This window comes from Spea bombifrons, chromosome 5 (assembly GCF_027358695.1).
Source record: "Spea bombifrons isolate aSpeBom1 chromosome 5, aSpeBom1.2.pri, whole genome shotgun sequence".
Classification (NCBI taxonomy): domain Eukaryota; kingdom Metazoa; phylum Chordata; class Amphibia; order Anura; family Pelobatidae; genus Spea; species Spea bombifrons.
The window spans coordinates 86,621,890-86,634,010 of NC_071091.1; the positions used below are offsets into that span (position 1 = coordinate 86,621,890).

General features: G+C 39.2%; 1 protein-coding gene across 1 annotated transcript in view; it reads left to right on the plus strand.

The window, feature by feature from the left end:
- CHD7 (chromodomain helicase DNA binding protein 7) overlaps window positions 1–2,123 on the plus strand; it is a 62,172-nt gene extending 60,049 nt beyond the window's left edge. The window contains exon 38 of the mRNA XM_053466575.1: window positions 149–2,123. Coding sequence (XP_053322550.1) covers window positions 149–1,030 — 882 coding nt within the window. The 3' untranslated portion in view covers window positions 1,031–2,123. The remainder of the gene's footprint in view (window positions 1–148) is intronic.
- Window positions 2,124–12,121: the final 9,998 nt, after the last annotated feature.

Consider the following 12,121-nt stretch of genomic DNA (forward strand, 5'->3'; position numbering starts at 1 on the left):
ATAGCTGTACCCGAGTTCAACGTTGGCATGTCCACGGTATCCTTAATGAAAGGAATGCAGATTCTACCAGAAACGGAAGTAGACTGAAAACTGACAAAGCGGAAATGCCCTTATTTAATATTGAGGCAACATCTTGTGTCTTTTGCAGGGTTTTGTACCAGAGTCTATGTTTGATCGTCTTCTCACTGGACCTGTAGTAAGGGAAGAGGGAGCTAGCAGAAGAGGAAGAAGGCCAAAAAGTGAAATTGCCAAAGCAGCAGCTGCTGCTGCTGTAGCATCCACATCTGGAATCAACCCACTCTTGATGAATAGCTTATTTGCTGGAATGGATCTTGCAAGCCTCCAGAATCTTCAGAATCTGCAGTCTCTTCAGCTCGCTGGTCTCATGGGGTTCCCCCCAGGGCTTGCGACAGCTGCCGGAGCTGGAGGAGATTCGAAAAATCCTGCTGCCATGCTGCCTCTGATGTTACCAGGCATGGCAGGATTGCCCAACATGTTTGGGCTTGGAGGACTTTTGAATAACCCGTTAGCATCTGGCAGCGGCAATTCCACTACAACTCCCAGTCAAGGAGAAACTGAAGAAGGAACTTCAGAGGAGAAAACCGAAAACGAAGAGGATGCTAAAGACTCTGAGAAAACTACAGACACTGTTTCTGCTACTGACTCTGGATCTGTTGGTGCTGCTAATACCACAGCTGGATTGTCCACAAATCCTCTGGCCTTCAGCCCTTTCCTACTGTCCACTATGGCTCCAGGCCTGTTCTACCCATCTATGTTTCTACCTCCGGGACTAGGAGGATTAACACTGCCTGGTTTCCCATCACTAGCTGGACTTCAGACTGCTGTGAGTGCTAGTGAAGAAAAGACTGCAGACAAAGGGGACGCTGAGCATCAGGAAGCCAGCGATGCAGAGGAGACCCTGGACAAAACTGCAGACTCATCTGTTTTGGAAGACGAAACGGCACACGGAGAAGAACTGGACTCGCCTGCCGGAGAGGAAGATCTGGAAAACGATGAAAAAGATGATTAATGGTCACAGTTACATTTAAAGTGTTCAAAACTTTTTGACAAGTGGTAGTCCTACTGTTTACACTCACAGTAAATGTCCATACCTAGTTTTTATAAGCTGTTCTGTAAAATAGTGTAGCAAAAAAAGTCCAAGTCATGTCACACGGATGTGTCAAAAAGGTATTTTGGTCATTAAGTATTGTGCAGTGCATTATTTATTGTTCCTGGGGAGAGATGACATTTCAGAGACAAATATTGTCTAAGGAAATTTATATAATGCTCTGCTAGTGTTTTTTGTTGGGTTTTTTTTTGCTTATTTTCTACCTTTTTGGTATTATGAGAGCAGCATATTTTTTTTTTTTGTTTTGAATCTTGGTGCAAATAGAAGGAAAGGCTGCTTAAGGAAGTATGAAGTTATTTATCTATTTTTTTTTTTTGGAGTTTGTTTTTCCTTTGCTGTGAAGGTCAAGATGAATTTTTACAAACGCATATCATAATACTAGTTTTTTTTTACTGTATATGGGGGTTCCACATACACAATTCAGACAATCTCCATACGAGCGTAAACGTCTCCGCCTCGAGACCCAGCAATAAAAGGCAGCTGTTGAATGTGAATTGTACTTTTTCAAAACACACCCACTGCGAAGGTTGTTACAGGACAATACTACAGTTGAATCGTCTCATGATTTTATAATGCACTGGTCGAAGCATAAAATTAAAATCAGGTACCTTTTTTTTGTTGCTGTTTTTTCCTTTTTTCTTTTTTGTTTTTAAATTAAAGGACGTTGTTACTTTAGCCACAAAGCTAAACAGCATTACCTCAATTCTAAACTAGCCTTGAAGTTTACAGACATGACTTTGTAAATGTTTTCCCTTTATTTTCTTTTTGTGATGTCGTTATATTTTTCTTTTCCTTTTTTTTTTTCTTTTCAAAAACTGCTATCATGTAAGATAAATTGTAAATTGCTGCCAACCGTAGTAATGATGCTTTTAATAAAAGTGATCCATGAGATGCAGTGATGTAATTAGAGAATGTAGATGTGTCTAGGGAAACCAAATCAGAACTGGTGTACACCACTTTATATTTTGTATTCACAATAGAAGCAAATACAGTATTATGGCTTTTTGTATATTTTTCTTGATCTCCTCCTCCTGAGTTGATGCTTGGTCTGATTTCGTGCCTGTGTAAACAGTGGCGGTGGGGGGATGGGGGAAGGTTTCCCATGTGCACCAGCCCGGCAGTCTACATACACAAAGGCCATATTCTCTCACACAAGCCTCGCAAACCTGAGAGTCCTTTAGAAAACAAAACAAGGTCTGCACAGAGAGATACGGAGCTCTTAGCAACCGAGAGGCTTTAATAGGCACAATATGTAGGCCATTTATCTCTGGTTAATGGGGGACAAAAAAAAATCTCTGAACAATAGGATGGTGTCAGAGAAGAACCGACTCGGTGGCATTCTGTAGACTATTGCTCATAGTGCCAGCCAGCTCTGTGCCAAATAAACAAGAAATGAAAACTGACCCAGTTTTCTGACACCAGAGGCTTCTCTGACAAAGCTAATGATTTTTTTTTTTTGTCTTTCACTGACCTGTGTCATTTTTATGATAATATAATAGAGCCATTCAAGCCACCAGTGAGCCTACAGTTACAAAAGAGGCAGCATATGTTCGATTTTCTCTCTTTAAATGAGGAGGATTTCAACACTTATATTTTTTTGTTTTTATTGCCTCGGCCTAGTATATTGGTTAATTGTGCTGTATACATGCATCCCATGAGTTAAGGCATTAACTTTGAGCCTCCACCAAACTAGATCTGCCCAGAGAGCCACTGCTGATTACACTACCTGTAGGACAGACCTTCACCAGATCACTGAGTTTACATGGAATGCCTACATCTCTTGCCAGCCTTGTGTCTCTGTCCTCTCCAACTGCCCATGTGCGAGAGAGCGCGAGTGATCTTCACAAACTTAGCTGGGAAATACTATGTATTTCTAGGACTCACCACATAGCTCCAACCTAATGGCAGTGATGGGCAATGCTCAAATGAATCTGTTCAATTGCGTGTTTATTTCTACTGGTGGAACGTATGTGAAGCGTTGCCATTCTGTGTCCTTGCACTGACGCGTTGGAGAAAAGCTCACTTACTCACACATACTGTGTAACATTTTAGGAGTCACCAGTAACACTAAGCCCATGGCCACAGCACGGGTGCAACCTCTCAAAAGGGTGTTCAGGAAATAGATTGGCAAAAAGTGACTTCTCTTCCTTTTAGTATCAAATGCATTTTAATGCTGGAGTATGAGTCTGACACATGGGGTCACAGGGCATGCTCAGAAAGTTCCCCCATTTCTTGTATGCCAGTAGCTGAAATGGATGAAAACTAGACCATTTGCGTTTTCTGTGTTGCAGTTCTTAAATATGCATTATTTGCTGTTGGGACTGTATAGGGGCAATGGAGTGTCCCTTTAATGTAAAGTGCTTAAACCTGAAGCTTACTGGGGGTTCATTACATACCTATAGAGGATTTATCCACTAAATGCTGCACATTTCCATTCTTCCATGGCTTTAAACAGACCATAGCCTTTGGATTCTTCATCTTAAGGTGCGGTGTCTGACTTGAAGATTCCTTTGTCTTCGTGCAAAGTATTACTGGCTTGTTTACAGCCCTTGAAAACTCATTTTGTCATTTTGTTCTAATCATCCTTTTAAGTGCAGACCTGGGGGCTGCCATTGTCAGTTTTATGGTATGTTAGATGACTTTGCTGCTCAAACACTTATTTGTGGTAATGCTAATGAAGTCCTTTCCTCCATACACTATTGTCAAGTGTGCTGGATGCTTAAGACTGGGGTATTCTATTGTTTACCGCAGGCAGTACAAGACAGAGGGTGTTTAGTGAATTGCTAGAACACATACAAATGGCTAATATGCTGATTGAAAACATATTATGCAAAAACTAAAGTGTAACCCCTCAATGTCTCCAAAAGCATCTCCCCTATGACCCGGTGAAGGTGAAAAAATCCCCCCCCCCCCGCTAAAGGTAACCATGCCTGTGGGTGCTACATTATGACTCCTGAGCTCAGTTCAGTGAGTATCATTCTGATACTGTGGGTGATACAATGTCTCCTGTACATATTTGACCTGTCATCATCATTACCTGTTAATGGTTTCCATTTATAGTTTGGCTGAAAATGCATCACAGCGGACACTTTCGTGAAGGGACTATGTGGATCAAATAATAAAATCTTAACTCATTGCAATTCTTTGAAATAGAAGGTCACATGAGGAAGCCTTGAATGATAGCATGTTGTGGTTGGGTAACTCTCTTTCGGGGTTTTTTTTTTTTTTATGCAGCTGTCTATGTTGGCCTCATGATCCAAGTCTCTCTTCAGCCATTGTTTCATTGTGGCCATTGATTTTCATCAGACAACAGTAACATATTTGAGCAGTCCATAACTTGGTCTCTCTGTATGGCTGATTTCACTAAGCAACTGGGCACGTTTCCAATAGCCCCCAGTCTGTCCTATAACCACTAACCGGTCTGTGTGCGCAGTAAGATGTTAAAAATAGAAGACGGCTTTTACAAAACATCGTATTAAGAGTTCAAAGCTATAACCATTTTTAGAAAACCATTATATGTAGTTTTAATGCGCTGTTCTATGTCTGATGGGGTAACACCATCAAGTCTTCTCATCTGTGGATTTTCTTAGTAATCAACATGATTTGATTTTGTATGTCTTCTACCGGACTGAAAACACCAAGAACCCAATCGGCATTTGGGTTTCACGTTAACTTTTTTTTGTTCTGTTTCTCTGCAAATCTTATTAGCTCTTTTATTATTTTCTTAAATGCAGGAAAACACAACACAGAAAATACATGTGTGCATTCAGACCTGGGATTATTTTAAATATAATTAAACTATGTCAAAACATTAAATGGTGGAATACTAAATCCGTAAGAAAAAAATAAAATGTCTACTTTTAAGAAATAATAAAAATGGGAATTCCCCAGGGTAGAGCTCTCCCTCTTCTGGGGAGGGCCTTCATGAGGGGCAGGGCTAGCCATAGACCACCTTTAGAAGGTGGGATGTGGGTGGTCACGGGGTGTGGTCACATGACACTCCACTCCCACCCAGGATCATGAGATTCTATAAAAACATACCTTGGTGTCTTGTAGGAGCTTTTCCACCTTAGTGCTGCATCCTTTAAAGTGAAAAGCTTTGTTTTTGTCCTTAATTCTCCCTGTCACTTAAAAACTGTGTTTAAAAGTTTATTGAAATACTACAGTTGCGTAGAAACAGCATAATGTCATCCCTCCAAAGCTCTCCTCTGCGTATTACATATTGCCTACAGTCACTCATACCTGCCATTTCACTCTCGTGCGCGTGACAGCAAACACAGTGATGGGGAGTGCGTTATGTGTAATAGGTGTGAAGGGAGTGATATGTAATGGAACGAGGCCCCTTTAACCTAAAAGACCTTACAGGTAATGGCACTTATCTTGTGGTGTCTCAGCCAAACAGGATTAAGAGACTCTGTTGAAATGTTTTCAACAAGAAAACACCACTAAATTTTATTCTGAAAAGGGAATTAGTTGATTTAAGATGTATACCGTAGTGGTACATAGTATAAGAATCTAAGTTGGGGAAAAACACATTCTGATATAGTATCATGATATGTCTCGATTTTAACAATGTGGAGGGAGGTTTGTGGGTCTATGGTGGTTGTCTCCCATCCCAAAATAAAAGGAAGATGACTAGAGCTCAAACCCGATTGAGCACCAATATATTTCGCTGGAATGGGAACCCAGGAGTGGAGTTGGATAACTACCCAAAAATGCAGGACACAAGGTAGTCTGCAAACAGAGGGTGAAGTCTAGGCCATTGGCAACACCAAGAAAATGTAAAGGGATCATATGCATTAAAGCGCATATCATGGCTGCTGTCCCTTTAAGATTTCAATGAAAATTAGAGATCTGGTATGCTGTCTAATTATGTATAGCTTAATAATTTTTTGGGTATTTTTTGTCTGCTTTTCAATGATGCATACTAATTATGAAAATTTGGGATCGGAGGAATCAACATGCCTCACAGAGGAACATTCTGTGCTGAAGGGAAGCTGCCATGTATATTGGCTGAATTCACTCAGGTTACATCTCTGTGATTTCAGGAGAGGCTTTCCACTTGAATTCATTTGCCAGCTGTGATATCAGCCATTGCAGGCACATGTGAGAATGCTGAGCTCATCTTTCTTTTGTGTTATATTCTTTTCAGTAATTCCACTGAGAATGCTTCACTTTAGGCTGATGCAGATATAAGAGACAGGCAGAATTTGAAGGTGAAAGCAAGGGGCTGAATTACAATGAGTTAGTCGCTATTTTCTATCTATCTATCTATCTATCTATCTATCTATCTATCTATCTATCTATCTATCTATCTATCTATCCATCTCGTGTGCATGTATTGCCTGTGTACTATTTCCCTGTACCTGAGGCTGAATTCTTAACTGTTCCTTACCATGTGTTACCATTTTCCACCTAAAATGTGCCACTCTATTCACGTTCATACACATGACTGTCCAGAAATGAAATTACCACAACATTTATTTTTTAAAATGAGAGGACCTGGTGTTTCCCAGGCAGTATTTGCATTACTCATATCACGGTTTTGTGAGGAGCAACATGTCTTCAAACAGCAACTGTGCAGTGGCTGGTTTGAATGTTGGAGTTGACCACACCTGATGGCGGTACTAGACAAGAGTGGGCGCATATTGTCGCAGTGCCGCAAGGACATGTTGCTCTTCCCGCTCAGTTTGAGCCAATTGCAAATACCAAGTGCCAGCATGTAGCCAAGCTGAAGTCTTCATAATGTTTCAGAAGCCCCAAGAGCTGCCTTTTCACCTTGGGCTTGGTCTGGCCCTAACCTGCTGTGGATTTCTGTATGTTTAGGACTGCTCTCGGGTCTGACCTGATCTAGATTGAGTCTACACGGTCACAGCATACATAACATAAATAGGTTAGTTCGGGAGATCAAAGATCTCCCTTTTAAATGAACCACTCTGCAGAGGGACAACAGGGGCTTGATCATCCAAATGGTCAGCCTAGGCCATAATATGTTACTCAGGACACCAGTATGTAAAACCAACAATCAAAACAAGTACTTCTACTTGGTTGCCCGCCGATGTCAGCTTCATGAAGACCCCTTTCCTAGATGTTTTTTTTAATATATATATATATATATATATATATATATATATATATATATATATATATATATATATATATATATATATATAATATATATTCCCTTCCCATTCTCATCTATGCCCATTTGGTTTTAACTTAACTGTGAAAATATATTGTGGCCAACTTGTAAGAGTTATACCTCTACCTGCACAATGTACGCTCATCATACTCGGATGCAGACACACTTGCAGACATGAATGTTTTAGACCCATACATAAATTCATACATACTCCTTCAGTTGTATATTGTATTAAGCTTGAAATGAGTGCAGTATTGAAATGTCAATTAAATCCAAGTTGGCTGTTCTCATCAGCCAAACAGAAAAAAGTAAGATGCTTTACAAAATACAATACCTTATTTCTTTACTTTTTCAGTGACATTTTCTTTCTGATACTGTTATTAATTAATATGGACATTTTCAAAATTGAAATATGGCATAACCGGTCCATTCTAGATTACTCAGGCCCACGCGACTGAGCATTGCAGGGAGGCTGTAATATGGAGCTCCGTGCTGGCAAAAGCGCAGTACAAACCTCCCTGTAGACAAGCCGATTATCTGACAGTGTGAGGCAAGCACTTTTGAGTGTGACAGTTGCCTAACAGATGACAAGTGGAACATAATGTGCCTTCATGCTTTGACTTCTGTTTAGTTCATGGGGCAAATCTCAACCCATGCTCATCCATGGGCTAGAGTGGTTGATAACCCATGTCACATTTGACATTACAACTAATGTTATGCTTAGGCTGAGATTAATGTCAGTTGTAATCTTAGTCATCTTAATGTTGCTGTAAGTGCTGTGACCATTAACGTCCATCATCATTTTCATTAAGCAAATGGCGGAGCTTCATGAGCTTTGTAGTACAAGTGGTAGAGAGAGGCCGTCACTATAGATGCAGTGGCATAAAAGTCTGATCATCCTACCTGGGAACTTGTGGGCTCCAGCCAGAGCTTATTCTTGCGGGACGTGGCCAGGACTGCTCGCTGATGTTGGTGGACCGCCTGGATTTTTCCCTAGGTGTCTCAGAGACCTGGAGAAGCAGGCAAAACCCAGGGAGTTCCCATATATGCTTACGCAGCATGAAGGGAGTTATTACAACAGTTCAGACCCCGGGTTGCATTCTGGCACACCAGAAAACGCACCCAGGGTTTCTGGCCTGCAGTGCCACACACTCACCCAATATGCCGCTACAGCGACCCGGCCACTGATGTAGGCCTCAGTTATATCATCAGACGGCTGTTGGCCTTAAAATGCAAGCGCTGCCTTGTCATCACTGTATGTATGCTGTGTTATTCTTGGGTCCCCTATATAAAAAGAGAAAAATATTTACCATTGGACCTTAACTACATAGTAGCAGTTAACATTCAGTTGTTAAAGTTGCAGACGGAATTTAAAATAAATACATAGTTTTTCCTAAAAATCTTGATGGCACAAAAACGACAAAACAGGAAAATACTAGCTTATGAGGGGTGGGATCCTTTTATTCCGGTTTAATATTCATAAACATGAATTCTGGTAATCTATGGTATTGAATGACTTTTATTTGGAAGCAAGCATTATTTACACATTATACTGGATTTTAAGGTTATAGTCCTAATCATGTAAGGGCTTCACGCACAGTAATGAGGAAATGCAGATATTTAGTTGTTTGGTTTTAAATCCTCCAAGGCTGGGTGTATTATTATTGACATTTGCTTTCACACAAACAACCAAACAACACCAAATGATTGAATCCCTGTAGGCTATTTAAGTTGAATAGAGTCCTTTCAAAGAACCGCACAAACCTTTATTAGGTGCGGATAGGGACACCTAGGAGGGATTACGTTAAATAGAGGTGCCAATGCTAAAGCGATCCAAATGACCGAACAATACCAATTCGCATCTCCTTTACATTTGTTAAATAGATTGCCTCAAGTACTTAAAGGGGAACTGTCTCATTCATTTATTCAAACTACCTACAGCTTGTACTTGTTTGTGAATAAATGCAACAGTGTTTGAGATGCATAGTTTTGCCACCACAAATCAAACTGCTCCAGATAGAGATGTAAAAAAATTAAATGTTATTTTCTGGTCACAAAATAAAAATACATTTAGGAAGCGCATTTCGTCTATACGGCTTAATCGTAGATCATAGTTTAAATGCCCACCCCCAGTAAAGCAGAGATCTATGTCTCAAGCCTCTGAAATAATCAATAACAATCAGCGGCTTCCTGATAGGAGAGACATATTGAGAAGGAATAATCATGCGCATCCTGAAAAAAGGAAAGATACGTTCCCCTTGGACATACAAATAAAGTGGGTGTTTAATGGATAACATTGCTTCGCTTAGTGAATAAAATAGTAAAATGTAGGATTTGGGAAAAGTGAAAGAACAGTTTTAAACCGTGTTATGTAAGTGTGGCTCTTAGTCTTAGTGAAGAATAAAATTTGGCTTTGTTAAGAAAGAGCGCTCATTTTTGTGAGCACAGCACAAAAAAACACTTATCGTTCCTATGATCCAGCCTTAAAGCGAGAGATGGTCTTGGTTGCCATTTTGGCCACTTAAAGGAAGCCATGCATGTATTCTTCATGGTACAGGGTAGTCATAAATGGGTGGTCTCACTTGGATTTTAAAAGTTTTTTTAGGTGTTTATGCAGAAGACTGTTGGAAACAATAAGTTCACCATGATGCCCCCAATAAAATATTCGAATGCCACGATCTTGCCAAGATGATTCTGGTTGTATTATGTCCTTGTTCTGTTTATACAAAATTATATATAAAATACAGATTACCATTAAAATAAATAAGGTACTGTTATTTTTATTTTGTTGTGCTGTATACCTAGTAGCAGCTGATAAAACAACTGAAAATTCGCCAAGTATAAAGTTTTGGAAGTATAAATTATTAATTTAATTAAGAAGAACTATAAGTCAATCCCCTGCAATGTAGGCATCCACAATTCTTCCCCATGTATTCAGAGCGATGGACGCTATCCAATTCTCCAAATTTAGACCAGGTTATTCTGGAATCTGTCATCTGCTCACCTAAATTAGTAAACCCTGATTGAGGAAATAATTGAAAGCCATTTTTATAAGTCCTAACAAACATTCAGCAAAGATCGCTGGCTTATGTTGGCTGAGAATAGGGACCCTATTTATTTGCAGTAATTAATGCTGACCTTTGCAAGAATACACACAGCCTTGTTTAATTTGCTAAACCTTCCGCCGGATTCGAAGATTAATTATGAAATCTTCAACTAGCTTTGCTCTTTATAACATGAATTCCCCTAAACCAATTGCATTTTTATTCACACGACCTACAATTCTGAGATTTGTTCGCTAAAAAAATATGGTAACTGAATTTTAGCACTAAATCTATTTGCGTTTTTCAAAATGTAGTATTTTCAGTAGACTCAGTTGAATTATTTTGCAATTGATCGTAAATGCAAACATTAATTAGATGGCTCCAGGTTATCATCACAGATTTAAGTCTCATTCCCCCTCAAGCTCTCAGTAGATTGTAATCTCACAAGACCAGGGCCCTCTTCTGCTTCTGGTACCAGTATGTGTTAACACTTGTTGTTGTCGATTTTAATGTTCTTCACTCTCCCCTATTATAAGTGAGCTTTAAATTATATTGAATGTAATGTAAAATTCCTTTCATAAGCAAAGCGGTACGGAATTCACAATATTTTAGTGTCCATGTTTTTCGGTAGTAAAATAGCATTGCATTTTCATTACTGTGTGCAGCAACAGGACAATGATCCTTTGAACACCGGCACATCTACAACAGAATGGCTGAAAAAGAAAAGAATCAAGGTGTTTTCAATGGACCAGTCAAAGTCCAGACCTCAACCCGACTGAAATGCTGTGGCCGGACCTTAAGAGAGCTGTGCATAAACAAATGCCCACAAACCTCAATGAACTGAAGCAACATTGTGAAGAAGTGAGATGTGAGAGACTGATAAGGTCATACAGAAAATGATTAATTGAAGTTATTGTTGCTAAAGGTGATTCTATTGAATCACAAGATGTACTTAGTTTTTCACACATGGCTTCTGCATTTTGACTTTATTTTTGTTGAATAAATCATGACACAGTGTGATAAATCATGACACAGATGATTGTTATTATGTCCTGATATGTAATAAACATTGAATTCAAAAAGGGTGTACTTTCTTTGTAAGTGGATACCTGTACTTTACTGCTGATAAGTAGTATGGAAACAGGAGGAGGTGCAACACAAGGAGACACCTTGGTGGAATATCTACTATCTAGGCTGCATCTCGGCATGTGCTAGAGAAAATAAAACCACACAATGGGTATGATTGAGGTCATGTGGGTAGACTGTTCAGAAATTTGGAATATTCTGAAGCTACACCACTGCCAGTACAAAGTAACAGGTCAATGAACTGTACTAATACACTGTGTGTATTAATTAAAAGAGATTTTTTTTAATCACAGTAATATACTGCTATATAAAAGCATAAACAAGGTATTTGCTGCTATTTATATCTAACCAGTACTTTTCCAATCAAGTCAATGGCTTGTAGGACCAGTTGCAGAACAAGTCAAGGATGAATGATCAGTGCAGCTTTATAATCAAATCTATCAAATAATGTTTCTTCTATATAATATTCCTTTCTATTTTATCACTCATAAATCTGTCAAGTATAGGGTGACCTTACCCTGCAAATAGCAAGGGCAAGAAGCATGATTTACAAGATTAATGGATAAAGTAGACATTTTCCATTTTTAAATACATTGCCTTATCTATGGCAAATAAAAATATTAATAAAAAAAATTTAGGATTAACCTTTGAGTACTAGAAAAGAGTTCAGTCTATTGCATCACACTGCATTGCTTATCCTTCAGCACATACCGGGTTAAA